The sequence below is a fragment of the Podarcis gaigeae genome (assembly GCF_964106915.1).
Source record: "Podarcis gaigeae genome assembly, chromosome: Z".
Lineage (NCBI taxonomy): Eukaryota > Metazoa > Chordata > Lepidosauria > Squamata > Lacertidae > Podarcis > Podarcis gaigeae.
The window spans coordinates 29,978,390-29,992,941 of record NC_139691.1 but is presented as its reverse complement, the minus strand read 5'-3'; the positions used below and the strand labels follow the sequence as shown (position 1 = coordinate 29,992,941).

At 43.3% G+C, this 14,552-nt stretch overlaps 1 protein-coding gene and 1 long non-coding RNA gene across 12 annotated transcripts in view; one reads left to right on the top strand and one right to left on the bottom strand.

Annotated features, from left to right (window-relative positions):
* Positions 1-4,828: 4,828 nt before the first annotated feature.
* Positions 4,829-7,462, bottom strand: LOC310836803. Its single transcript, XR_014560201.1, has 2 exons — positions 7,324-7,462; positions 4,829-6,174 (listed from the first exon to the last, which is right to left on the bottom strand). It is a non-coding gene; the product is annotated as an uncharacterized lncRNA (long non-coding RNA).
* The window catches only part of HDX (highly divergent homeobox), a 49,614-nt gene continuing 42,181 nt past the window's right edge, over positions 7,120-14,552 (top strand). For 2 of the 11 annotated variants that reach the window (XM_083722200.1, XM_083722196.1), the window contains exon 1: positions 7,124-7,792. Coding sequence is in view for 3 of the 11 variants with exons in the window: in XM_083722195.1 (XP_083578321.1) it covers positions 8,428-8,556 (129 nt within the window). In the remaining 8 variants the exon portion in view is untranslated. Of the gene's footprint in view, positions 7,793-7,812; positions 8,013-8,270; positions 8,781-14,552 lie in introns of those variants that run through there. The other 9 variants (XM_083722199.1, XM_083722192.1, XM_083722201.1 and 6 more) reach the window with 8 other exon arrangements.

The window sequence follows — 14,552 nt, the reverse complement described above, 5'->3', positions numbered from 1 at the left end:
CTGAGACTGTAAAAGCTGTTGGTCCGTAGATGGTGGTTAGCAAGTGTTTTATCTGGAGATACTGCCATTGAGCATTTGTAGGTAATCTGTATTTGTCTCTTAAGACGGAATAAGTATAAAATTTATCCTCTTTGTTTATCAGCTGGTCTAATGTTAATACACCCAAATTCATTGAATTTATTTATATGTTGCTTTTCCACAATAAGCTGTGCCCTAAACAGCTTACAGCAAACATTCAAAACATCAAAATACAAAGCATTAGAAATGCAAACATATAAAATACAGAACATGTAAGTAAATTTAAAAATGACAAAAGCCAACAATTTGGCAAACACAGAATAAATTCAATATTACCCCCCCACCCCCACCTAATCTAGGTTTTCGTAGATAAATACAAACTAAAACAAGAGTTAACCAACAATTTCTGGTATGGGTCTCCAAGGAGCCTGGTTTTAATACAGTTCAGAACGGAGGAGGAGATTACATACAATTGGCTCCTTACTCCAGAGAAGGCTGATAGGAGCAAAAAGCATATATTAGTTGCAAGTACCAACTGCTTGTACTTATTGCAATTGGGAGGTATTGCCTTTTGGTGGGGCTGTTTTGGTCTCTGTTTCCTTTGTCTAGGCGTGTAAGCATTTTGCCCGTTTTGGATGGTGGGAGGAATCTGAGCACTGATTAGTTTTCTTCTGTGATATGGCTATTTTGTGGTGCTGATGACCTAAAAAAAAAAATTAAAAATGCTTTTCAAGTGTGCCCCTGGACTCCTAAAGGTTTGTGGCTCCTATACCATTGCCATGCTTGATTTCTTAAAATATCTTGCACTTAAGCTTAGTAATTTTACCGTGGTGGGTGAATTAAACTGTTAAAGCTACACACAGTAAATAGATGGTAACAGAACAAGCATTGCAGCAATTTACAATAAATAAAACGTAGCAGTGCTATTTCTAGATCACAATTCCCTGTAATTGTGGAAGTGTCTCCCCTAAGCAAAGCTCTTTATGTTTTAGGGAATTATTATCATGTGCTCAGCTCAGGCCATCTAGAATGTTGAGTACTGATTATGGACTATTACAGCTCTTTGAAATTTTATTAAAATAATAAGCTCATTGCCAGCTAAAGGTATGTAATTATATACTTGAAAATAACTATCATTTAGGCTCTGCAGTAAAAAGCACCATGTAGCCTCTATAAATTCCCACTTGTGCTGTTCAAAAATGACCCCCTTCTCAATTATTCTGATAAACTCATGCAGACTAGGAGTTAACTTTGGATTGTGGGGCTGTATCTAGTGTAGAAGCATTTATTCAATTGAAGGCACCATTATAGTCAGTATCTGCTAAATAATGTAGACATGCTGACCCTTCGAGCTTTGAGTTTTCCCTTTTAAAGAGAGGGATTGATTTATGCAGTTTGTAACTGGTGAGTGTAGCGTTTAGGAAGAAAGCATGAATTTGGCTAGTTTGTTCAAATCAATATCTCAAATCCAGCTTTTCTATTTACAGTATTTGTTTATTTATTTGGCTTTATTGGTACCCAGTCCCACACATACCCCTTGCCTGTCCTCACCTGCCACACCTCTTGTCCCTAGTTTTTCACCATCCATACATTGATTCCTTTCTTCAATTATATGCTTCTTTCACTCACTGTTCCCTCAGGTCCGAACTTACCAGCTCTGTAGTTGCTCTACTAACATGGTTACACCCCACCCCCAAATACAATTAAATCACAGGGACTGTAGCTTACCCATCACAGAGCTACAATTCCCAGCATGTTTAACAAACTATAGTTTCCAGGATTCTTTTGAGGGAAGACCTGTGCTTTAAATATATGGTGTATTTGCAGCCTAAGACTCTAGACTGGGTTTGCCCAACAGGATGCCCAGGGCCAATCAGAAGGGGGGGGGGGTTAGGAGGGCCACTTAAGCTCAAATGCATGGGTGTAACCGGGGGGACGGGACGGGGACACCTGCCCCTCTAAATTAAAAAAAACAATAGAAATTCTTAACTAACTAACAGACCAATCACATCAGTTCTGCTCCCCTAACAAAAGTCCTGCGCCCCCCAACAAAAATCCTGGCTACGCCCATGCAAAGGGTATCTCAAATTTAACACACTGTTTTTAAGCACATGGCATCAAATTGTGAAACACTCTAACAGCTTGGAGCTACAGATTCAAGCGAGCAAGAGATATGATTTGGTAAAAGACAGTATGTTTTTTGGTAACAGATGCATATTTTGCCATTCGCTCAATGTTAAAAGTGAACGGCATCAAGATTTTTCCTCAATAATTAGTGCATTTGCGCATAAAACGGCTAGAAAAGCATTTGTTAAATTAGGCATTTATTAACCCCCCTGCTAAAAAAACCACTTGACATCTCTGCTTATTTGCCTGATCTGGAGGCTGTGGACTTCGCTGATGTTGCTCAAAGGGGGGCCCAGGCATAAAAGAGTAAAGAATGAGGGAAAGCCTTCCAAAGTTTGTCTATTTTTCTTGTTGTGCCTGTACTCTCCTAGGATAGGGCCCACAAAGGGGAGCTACTCTTTTCTTATGTAACTTTATTATGCTATTGGACAAAAGGGTCTTTTGTGGCTGTATATTAAAATATTGGAATAAATAATATATTTGGACCTAATGGTGTGGATATTGGGGGACCTGCTTGGATCTAGTGTTTCACCCATCTACCTATGTGGGAGTACCCATGTGGTGCCTCATTTCTTGGATACAGGGCAAATATTGGCCCACCTAGAAATCTCTAGTAAAAGATGACAGCCCTCCCAGGACACCGAGACATAGGAATTGTGGCAGCATTTGTCTCTGTGTGTGCAAAGTTTAGCAGTGCTTTTTTTTCTAGAAAAAAAGGTGTCAGGACTCACTGTCCAAAAATGGCCAGAGGAGGGACAGCCAAGTGGACAAAAGGGAGAAGCACTCTGCACATGCTCATGGAAGGAGGCAGCAGGGCTGCTCCCCAAAGCAAGGCAGGCAGGAGGCAATGATGCTCTCGTTGGAGAGGGTTGGAGAGCCCTGCCCTCCCTCAGTGGGAGAGGAAGGGACTGTGGTACTGTGGAAGGAGGCAAGGAAGCCTTGGGCAAAAATGAGGTTCGTACCCCCTCAAAAAAAAAGCACTGAAGTTTAGTGTTATTATTTCATTTTATAATGTATGTAAAACAGAGAGAACAATTAACAGCACATAAAAATGAAAAGATAAAAAGCAAAACTATAAAATAGGCACAAAGAATGAGTATGCGCACATGAGTTTAAAAAACAAAGTCCAATTAAATACTATAAATGCTATCAGATTGTCAAAGATAGTTCCAGATTTGCCAGGCTTGTGATTGGGGTTGTTATGAAAATGATGGTTCCAATGTTTATGTCATTAAAAATTGCCAACTCAAATAAAAAGTGTCTGGAGGTTCTAGACCTTGTCAAAATCTCAAATTGTGTGTGATTTCCTTCATTATTACAGTACTTTTCCGTGTATAAGACAAGGTTTTTTTACTTTAAAATAAGGTTAAAAATCTGGGGGCATCTTATAAATGGATAGTGCATATGGCCATTTTCTAAACTTGGAGTCCTCAAAAGTAGGGGGAGTCTTATACATGGGGGCGTCTTACACACCAAAATATATGGCAATTCCAGAGTGGTACCAAGTATATAGTGTAAGATTGTGGGCCATTTCCCATTGAGTTGCAATTACTATTCATGCGGCCAATCTCATACTGTATATAAAACCAAGTCTTTTGGCAATATATTTACATTAAATTTTAAAAAATATTCAGCAACAGTAATTTTGGACTGCAGGCAGAAGTTTCTTTAGTAATATTTATCATTTCTCTCCAAATTAAATTCCAAAAATCTTGCACCAACCGACATTCCCACCATAAATGATAGTAAGTTCATATCAATCCTTCCCATGATTAGGAGATATAGAAGAAAACATTTTTGACATTTGCAAAGGAGTGTGATACCACCTGTGTAATATATTTAAGGGGTTTTCCCTAAGAAAACTGGAAAAAGATTTTAAGGGTTGCAATTCCCAAATCTGATTCCAATCCTTGAGAAGAGTTTGTGTGCCAGCATCTAGTCCCCATACCTTTTTTAAGGGATTCCATACATCCCTATGTTATGTTAAGCAATTTAGTGTACAATTTACAAACTATCGTATTTTTCGCCCTATAGGACGCACTTTTCCCCCTCCAAAAATGAAGGGAAAATCTGTGTGCGTCCTATGGGGCGAATACAGGCTTTCGCTGAAGCTTGGAGAGTGAAAGGGGTCCAGGCTTCAGGAAGCTATCAGCAAGCCTGGGGAGCCCGCGGGAGTTCCCACAGGGCTCCCTAGGCTGCGGATAGCAGCCTGCCACCCGGTGCGTAGGGCGCCCTGAAGCAGAGCACCCCGCGCGCCGGGCAGACATCCGCAGCGTGGAGAGCCCTGGGGAGTTCCCGCAGGGCTCCCCACGCTGCGGATAGCAGCCTGCCGCCCGGCGCGCAGGGTGCCCTGAAGACATTGGCCAGCCCCACAAGCTCGGGGGACAGCGGGGAGGTGCAGCGCCGCCATCCCGCTGTTCCCCGACCTGGTTTTGGGGGGGAAATAAAGGATTTCCCCCCCTTTATTCCCCCCCCCCCAAACAACTAGGTGCGTCCTATGGGACGGAGCATCCTATGGGACGAAAAATACGGTAATCCTTTTCCTCCGCTAGCATTTGTACTTAATTAATTTTCAGAATGTGTTAAAGGTCTCAAGAGCTCTTTTTTTTACATATTATTTTATAATTAATCTATGACTTTTATTAAAATAAATGCAGTTTGTGTTAAGATTAGATAAAATTCATTCAATCAATCAATCTCCTTTATCGGCATAGAAAAAGTGCATCGTATACATGGATCAGAATACAACACAGTTAACGAAACATAGTAGGAAATACTTTAGGATAAAACTGTCCAAAAAGGATAAAAAGGAAAATGATTGTTTTAATCATGCATTTTCTGTTTTTTTAATTCTATTTTTATGCTGTGAACTGCCCCGAGATCTACCGATGAAGTGTGGTATACAAAATTAATAAAATATAAAAATGTAACTCATCATCTTCAGCTATTGCCCATGCTTGCTAGGATGGGAGGATTCCATTGCTGAATTAGCTAGGCAAGTTACACTTCTTTTCCTCCTTCTGGTTTATGTTTTTATTTAGATTCTTTTTTTTTCTTCGATGAAAAGATATCGGATATCTGATATTAACCTTTGTATATTTTCTTTCTAACCTTAATATACTTTATTGGGAAAAGCATAACAAAGAACATTGCTCTGTAACACAGTGCAAATAGGTGGACCCCCTTCCTCACCTGGCTAGTAGTAAGAAAGACAAAAGCCAAAGTATGTGTGAGCTAGGCTGGAAGCAAGCAGAAGCCAGAGAATGTGAGTCATGCTTGATTGCTTCTGGAATCCAAAGCTGTGACTTTGGGAGAAGCAAGACCTTCCAGGGAGTGGATGCTGTGAGCCCCTCCATCATAGGCTCAGGTTGTACATATGTGTAAGTAAACCATATATCTTAAAGACAACATAGTCTCTGCTGTCCCTCATTCCAAGGAAATCAAACCCATGGTAAGTGCCTGGAACTGCAACAATATTTTAGCATTTCAAACATCTCCCATGCTGAACAGCAGTGACTTCAGCACCTGCACTGAATGAAGAGCTCAGGATTCACACTCAGTAGGGACAGCTCCAGGGGATGACAGATGCTGTATCTCACCTTCTCTCAATGCATATGTTACTTATGAAAATGCTTTGAGACCATAATGGTTCAGGAAATATAGACTTTTATATTTTATATTACAGAAGGAATGTGCTTTTTTATGGCTAGCTTGGCTTCCTTATTGCTTTTTAACTATGAAGTCCTGTGCTGCTTAGAAGCATGCATGCTCTTTCTCTTGACAGAAGGGACACAGCAAGCCCAGTCAGCTATTCTGGGAATCCGATTCTTATCCACAGGGTTTAGGATCCAGCAGATCACAAGTCTCAGCTCTTGCTCCCAAATGCCTTCCCTGGTTTTTTTTTTTGTTTTGTTTTTTTGCTGGTTAGTGCTGATGATAGCTTAGTGCTTGTTTGGGCAGAGCTAGGACCTCCACTGAAGAGAGCCTCTCCAGCAATCAGCATTTAGGTGGATAGATTAGAATTGCAGCCTGAAAAAGACAACAACCATTTAACCATTTAAACATGAGTAGAACACAACTATCAAAATTAATAGCACTTCAGTAACTTACGTGAGGGTTATGTTCCGAGGATCATGCCTAAAGTCAAAACCCATTGAGTTGTAGAGTCAAGATGCTGATGAAATTCTAATGAATATATTTTCTTTTTAAAAAAATAAATAAATAGTGAATTGCTGCAGAAATGTGGAGAGCTAACAAAACTGCAATTGATAAGACTTGCCCATCGCTACATCGGAATCAGGCTACAAACCAAAACCCATATATGAAGGTAAGTTCCATTGAATTCAACAGGATTTACTCAGATATGGCTTAAGTTTGCTGCTGTAGACACAGTACCATGAGAAAATATTTCAAATTTTGCCTAGGATGGCAGTCTTAATCGTATTAGCTGCTTTGGGAACAGCATTTGGGGTTGAAGGTATGGGATACAAATCTGAGAACTGTGATTGTGCTTACTTCTGAGTAGACATTGATAAAACTATCAGAGCTGGCCCATCCATGAGGCAAAGTGAGGCAACTGCTCAGGTGGCAGGATCCACAGAGGCAACAGATCCTGGGGTAGATCTCTATTCCCCCTTGTTCCTGGTGTAGATCTACTCACCCCTTCTTCCTTGGAAGGTTGCCTCAGGCGTCAAAATTCCTTAGGTCCGGCCCTGGAGGTTGTGCTGTTAATTAGCCATTATGAAGTGTAGAGAAGTTACCACAACTTGATGTCGCTGTCAACAGCAGCGGTGTTCCAGATCTGCTACTCTTGAGAGCACCAGTTACTGTCTTTAAATCTGATTTATTTATTCACCAAAAAAACAGCTTTTAAAGCCATGGTTGAAAAGTGCCTCACAACTATTGCAAACTATGTTACAGCAACTTTTGTCACATTTTAGATCCTTTTGAGATGCAATGGCAATTCAGAATTTTGTAGTTCATTTCAGTTATGTGTGTATAATGAAAAAGTGAGGTCTTTTTAGCAAGCAAAACCTAACAGGCCGGTGTTTGGTGTTCTATGCTTGTGGTGACTTCAAATCTTGACCAGGGAAGCAGGAATCGCTATCCTCTGCGTTTTGTCCCCTCAGGTGTTGTGTTTGTCTGAACGCTTGACACGCGGGCAGCGCCGCCTACTACCTCAGCTCCCGCCCGCTCCCGTTTTCCAGGTCTTTCTCCCGTCAGACAGAATCCCGGTGAATATCTCTTCAATCTCAAACGCCGCCGTTCCCCGAACCGGCCAGCCCTCCCTCCGTCCCTTGGGCAAGCTGGTTCATCAAGGGAATCGCCACAGACGCTCCTCCTCTCCGTTATCCCCCATACACGGCTGCCCTCCACTCTCCCGCCTTCCAAGCGGGGGCTGTTCCTTAGATCAGGCTCTACCCCCCCGGGGGGGAGATTGAGAGGCGGGGGCACAGAGACTGTCCCGGCCAGCGCTGATCTCGAGCTCCGATTGGCCGCTGTCTACGCTGACGTCACGATCATGATGAGAATTAATGATCGGAGGCGCTGATTTCATTGTGTGACGCCGGGACCGACCCAGCCGAAACCGGCTGAATTCGGAGCCCTGGGCCCCCCCGGACCAGCCCCGCCTGCCCCACAGAGCACGGTGGGTTCGGCGGCAGGGGATCGGGCGCAGGGAGGGGGGAGGGGCGCGATCGGCGCGCGGACCCTGAGGGGGGGCCGAGTGAGGAAGATCGTGGGGAGGGGGAGAAGGGCGGCGGTGAGAGGACTTGACGGGCGGCCTCTTCGATGGCCTGTGGGGGCTGCGATCGAGGAAGACGCTGCCCCCTCCCCCGCGCTATCACTTCTTGGCTGAAGGCTTTAAGGTGAGGGGGGAGGAGCCGGGGAATCGAGATCGAGGGAAGGGAAGGAAAGGAAGGGGGGGGGACACACAAAAAAACTCCCGAGCCTCGGCTTCAACCTGGAGCTCGCGGACCATAACTCGGGGGCGCATGCGCACCTGAGCATTCGGTTGATCTGCGGCAGGAGACGTCAGCGTGATCAGCCCCCTTGCGCGAACTTGGAGGCGCTTACGCGCTGCGCGCGAGTATAAAACGAGGCGCTTGTGCGCATGCCCTTGGGCGGAGAGCGAGGCGGGACTGAGAAGACGAAGTCGTGCCAGCGGTAGCCCAGGGTTTGGGAAAGCAGCGTCTTGGGCAGTGCTGTTTCTGCCGCCAAAGGGCAGCACTGCTCAGCTTTTAGCACGCTGCTTGCTGTTGGGGTTTGCGGCGCACCTCGAGAATGTCTCGGGTTTCTCAATCCAAAAACGGGAGGGGGCGTCGCGCCTCGAGATTGTCTCGAATTTGTGAATCCATAGCGATCGACGGAGTTATCGATTACTACAGCCCCAATCCTCCAATATTTGAAAAAGTACGCATGCGTAGTGGCAGGTTTAGTTGCTAAAACTACGAGTTACAGAAGTTGCACAAGGAGTAGGCAGAGAAGCAAAGTTTGTGCAAGTTGTAGGGAAAAGGAATAGGCGTTTATGCCTGCTTGGCTTGCCTGTGCGTCTGCCTTGTAAAAAGTCGAACCTGGCGGTGGTGTATAATTGGTGGTGGTGTGCCTCCTGTAACGCTAGTCTAACTTTTTTGTTGGTAAGAATGCGAGTTTTCATCTTCATTAATATGTATATGTGTTTTGAAAATTGCAACTTATGGGGGAGAGTGCAGGACAATAGTTGCATTTGGCAGGTGTTGGCAACGAAGAAAAGAAAATGGGGAGTTGCTAATGGTTTGTCTGTGAACACAGTCAAGTGTTCTTATGTCATGTGTGTCCAGCTTTTCCCAAAGTAAATGTTCATGAAGGCAAATGTAATGTACAGTGGTACCTTGGGTTAAGAACTGAATTTGTTCTGGAGGTCCGTTCTTAACCTGAAACTGTTCTTAACCTGAAGCACCACTTTAGCAAATGGGGCCCTCCTGCTGCCGCCGTGCCACCGGAGCACGATTTCTGTTCTCATCCTGAAGCAAAGTTCTTAACCCGAGGTACTATTTCTGGGTTAGAGGAGTCTGTAACCTGAAGCGGCTGTAACCTGAAGTGGCTTTAACCCGAGGTACCACTATATTTGCTTCATAATGTGGTATACAGTGGTACCTCTAGTTACCGTATTTTTTGCTCTATCGGACGCACATTTCCCCCTCCAAAAATGAAGGGGAAATGTGTGTGCGTCCTATGGAGCGAATACAGGTTCCTAGGCTTCAGCGCTAGGAACTCGAAGCCTCCGAAGCGCAGAGGGAGAGCTCCCCCTGCGCTCCGGAGGCTTCGCGTTGTTCTCACTGAAGCCGCCTGAACCCCCCCCCAGAGCGCAGGGAATTCCCGCTGTGCTCCGGGGGCTTCAGGCAGCTATCCGCAAGCCTTTGGAGTGCAGCAAGAGTTCCCGCTGCGCTCCGAAGGCTTGCGGATAGCCGTCTGAATCCCGGAGAGCAAGTCTTCCCTCTCTGTGCAGCGCCCCTTCAGTGAAGCGGGAGGAGAAATGGAAGGGGCTCCGTTTCTCCTGCCGCTTCGCTGAAGGGGCGCTGAGCAGAGAGGGGGAGATTATTTTCCCCTGTTCTCCCCCTCCTGTGGTCCAGTGCGTCCTATGGTCCGCTGCGTCCTATAGAGCGAAAAATACGGTACATACGCTTCAGGTTACAGACTACGCTAACCCAGAAATAGTACCTCGGGTTAAGAACTTTGCTTTAGGTTGAGAACAGAAATTGTGCAGTGGCAGCGCAGCGGCAGTGGGAGACCCCATTAGCTAAAGTTGTGCTTCAGGTTAAGAACAGTTTCAGGTTAAGAACGGACCTCCAGAAAGAATTAAGTACATAACCAGAGGTAGCACTGTATAGTGATCTTTGTGGTGGTGAGGTGGTATTTTTGCAAAAAAGGTTATCAGTTGTGATATTGAGACAGGTGCATCTTAGGGCTGATGAGATAAATGCCTAGGAATCTTCTTCATGCAGTGTAAAGGGAGCATATTGTTGCTTGTCAGGAAAAAACAAAATGTACATGGTGGTGTGGTATGTTACGAGTATCTACATTGCATTCACCATCTGTGTTGGCTTCTGGTCTTCAGTGGCATCAGCATAGCACCAGTTACAGATAGGTAGCCGTGTTGGTCTGCCATAGTCAAAACAAAAAAAATTCCTTCCAGTAGCACCTTAAAGACCAACTAAGTTAGTTCTTGGTATGAGCTTTCGTGTGTATCTGAAGAAGTGTGCATGCACACGAAAGCTCATACCAAGAACTAACTTAGTTGGTCTTTAAAGTGCTACTGGAAGGAATTTTTTTTGTTTTATCAGCATAGCAGTAATAGAAAGCACCCAGTTTTTTTAATTATTTATTTATCGTATTTATAGCTTACCTCTTTTTTTCCAGGAGAAAAAGCAATTTGGTTCCAGAAATTCATTCAGATAGTCCATATAAAATATAACTGATAGAATTCTACAGGACGCGGCATTATTGTGCGACAACAGTCCAAATCCAGTGATCTCCAGATGGTGGAGATGTTAGATGTCTAGGCATTTTCACTTGGTTGCAAGGGGTCGAAAGCCAGGCGCAAAATGCCCCTGGCTAATTTTGAATACTGATCACCACTCCTTTCATCCTCACAACAACCCTGTGAAGTAGGTTGGTTAGGATGACTGTCCCAAGGTCAGCCAGTGAGCTTTATTACTGAGTGGGGATTTCAATCCTGGTCTCCCTAGTCCAACATTTAACCACCAGACTCTGTTTTTGTCCCATGGAAATTGCAAGTGGATATTCAATTTCCCAGTTAAACCAGAACTTCAGATATGGAAGGGCTTCTGTATGGCCATACCTGGTGTTAAGGTGTGAAGGTTAAGAAAATCCCTCTGCACTGTTCATACAAGGTCAGGTATTTTGTGTGATCATGCGTTTGGTATTCCTATTCTCAGTGCTGGATAAGAAGTACCAGAGTTTGATCAAACACATATATCTGCTGTAACATCATACAGTCTTTGTTGTTGTTGTTTAGTCGTGTCCGACTCTTTGTGACCCCATGGACCAGAGCATGCCAGGCACTCCTGTCTTCCCCCACAGTTTGGTCAAACTCATGTTGGTAGCTTCGAGAACACCGTCCAACCATCTCATCCTCTGTCCTTCTTGTCATTACCCATTTATAATGGCATTAAGTTTTGTGCATCAGATTTAATCTTGTCAGGTGCAGTAAGTAGTATCTGAAATTCATATCCATATATCATTTCAATCATAGGTGACTAACCTCCAGACACTGAATTTCGACTCCCAATATTTATTAGTAAAAATAGCTACATGTAGCAATTTCATTAAAAATGCAAATATGTTGCACAACAAATATATAAATTCTAGAAACCAAATCACAGATCACTAACCATAAGAGTTCCCCTCCCTTTCTCTTTTATTGTTAGCCTAGTGATATACAAAAAAAAATATCAGTAAACTGATGGTGTCTACTGCATTCCACAAGACTGGGCTGATGACACTGAAAGCTTGTGTTGACATCAGATGAGTCTTACCTACTTGCAGTGCAACCATAGACACTCTTGGCAGATGATTTCAGTAGTCAAGTTGCAATTAATATAAGAGCCACAAACCTGGTAGCAGGTGGCAAGCAGTGCAGATGTTTTCATTATGTCATCTATTGTCAGCTATCTACCACATTCTGTACCAGCTAGAGCTTTTGGACCAAACCCAAGGGTAGCCCCACATAGAACGCAATGCAGTAATCCAGCCTCTGGGTTAACCATGCCTCTGGCTTAGCCATTCTGACTGGTGCTGATGAGAATTGTTGAGTCCAATAACACCTTGAGGTCCATAGGTTAGTCACCCCTTGATTCTAAGCTGTGCATTTAAAGAAAATGATGGTCTCTAAAGAATCCTGGGGACTATAGTGTTTGAATGGTGCTAGGTGTTCTAGTTGTGAGTGGTAAACTACAGTTCCCAGGATTATTTGGTCATGCACTTTAAATGTGTGTTGCGTATTTAGCAACCAGCTTTTCTGAAAAAGAAAAGCACACACTAATCTGAGGATCTGCAACATGGACATCTTTGCAAATGACAATGGTCCTTTTTCAGCAATAGTAGCCATACAAATAGCTATTGCTGATATCCTTCTTTGAGCCTCCGAATAATTTGTGGACTTGCATCCACTGATAAATTATATCTTGCATCCCATATTAGAGAGATAAGCCAACTAGCATTCTTCTGGGGTCTTTATCAGCAAGGTGGCATTTTTTTGTTATTGATTTTTCCCTGCATTACTTTGTTCTCTGGCTGTAGTTGGAAGTCTCTTTAATGAGTGTTCACTTCATATGCAGTTATTGACTTTTCATTCAAAAGTAGTACATTTCTCTATGGGGAAAAATGGAGCCAACAAGTACTTCCAATGTCCAGGTTGATGGTACCAATGGATTGATAAAGGCTTCTAAAAAGGAACTTGCCATTCTTACAAGTATAGGTTTTGCTAACTCATTAATTGTTAGAAAATGTACACGTTACCATGGAGGTAGCTACGAAGATGGCAGCAACCACTGCTCAAAGTTACGTCTGCTGTAGGCCTAAATACCATTGAAACAAAGGAGATTTACTCTGGTGCATATTTGATTAGACTTTGTTTGCTGGTCCCTCTGCCTTTTCCAAGTCAACTGTTTTGGTATGAAACGTGTACCACAATTGCTTTTAACTCATTTCTGTAGCCAACATTACTCTTGCTATCAGGTTAAATCTAAGCTGTTGTATATGTTGTTAAATCTAACACATAATGAAGTATTGTCTCAAGTTAGACTGCTGTGTCCATTTATTTGGAAATCAACCTTGTTGAAGGCCTTTAGTTCAGTGGTAGAGCACAAGATTCACTTGCAAAAGGTCCAAGGTTCAATCCCTGGCGACCTGCATTTAAAAGGACCAGTTTGGACAGGTGTGGGGAACATTTGGTCCTACACATGTTGCTGAATGACTCCACCCATCTGACCAATCACCAGAGATGATGGGAGTTGTTGTTCAGTAGCATCTGAAAGGACAGAGGTTCCCCAGACCTGAAGTAGGAGGTGGTAAGAAACATCTCTGCCCAAAACTTTGGAGAGTTGCTGCCAGACAGAGTACACAATGCTAGGGATGATAGAATCCTGCTTCCTACATTTCTGTTTAGGAAAATGAGTAGACCTGTTAAGAACGCTTTAGTTTTAGATCTATGCTTACTGCGGGCTAGGAGCTGTTATAGTGTGTGTGAGGATACAGTTTATGGTTAAATATGTGGCAGTTTTTCCTCTTTGGTATTTAATTTTAATTTTTTTTGCATTTGAGCCACATATAAATGGTTTGTGAGAAATAATAATTCACCTAGCAATCATTTTTTTAAAAATAATATTAAGTTTTCCATTTTAATAATCCAATAAAAACACATTAAAACATTCCAAATTACAATACAATAAAAAAGCCAAATATAAATGCCAAATTATGTATCTTTGGGTGTCTTCCCATGCTCTGAATTTCACGAAATGCTGATCATCTAAATATCACATAGCATTTCTTAGTTAGTCAATAAACCATTCCGATGTTAATCCTTCATTTAATTTTCATTTATTTTTGCAACCACTGGTCTGTTCAACTTTTGCCTTCGTAATTCTGGATGAAATATTTTCCCTGTTGTTATCCACACTCCAGCAATTTCAGTTTCAGTTTCTGCTCACAGGAGCCATAATATTCCACATCCCAAACCCTGGGCAGAAATCTGAAATTCCCCTCTGTAATCTCGCTCCATCTCCCAACATGCTGGTACCTCTGCAGAAACACATTAACTCCAGTCCAGAATTCTTTCCATCTTCCACTGAGGGTAGCTGCCAGAATCTTCACCCAGTCAGTATTACAGTGGAACCTTGGGTTGCGAAAGTGATCTGTGTGGGAGGCACATTCGCAACCCGCAGCACCGCGTCTGCGTACGCGTGGATCACGATTTGGCGCTTCTGCGCATGCACGAGCGCCGAAACCCGGAAGTAACCCGTTCTGGTACTTCCGGGTTCGTCGCGGTGCGCAACCCAAAATCATATAACCTGAAGCATCTGTAACCCGAGCTACCACTGTATATTTAAACCACAACGGCAGCAAAATGCTCTTTCAGGCCCGCTTGCGTATTTCAAACAGTTGCCCTTCGGGGGAGGTTTATCAGGTAAAACTACAAGTACAAATTGTATAGTCCCCCTGGGGCTATACAATTAATCCATCAGTTAATTCAACAAGCGGGTTAGTCCTTTGTGATGTTATTCTTGCTCCTCATCGACGCTACTTTCGTTTTCTGCTCACAGGGATAATTTTAACTGTGTCACAGACCACCATTAGTCCTGGGCAGATATCTAGAATTCTCCTCTTTGGTCTCCTGCTAGTGAGATGGT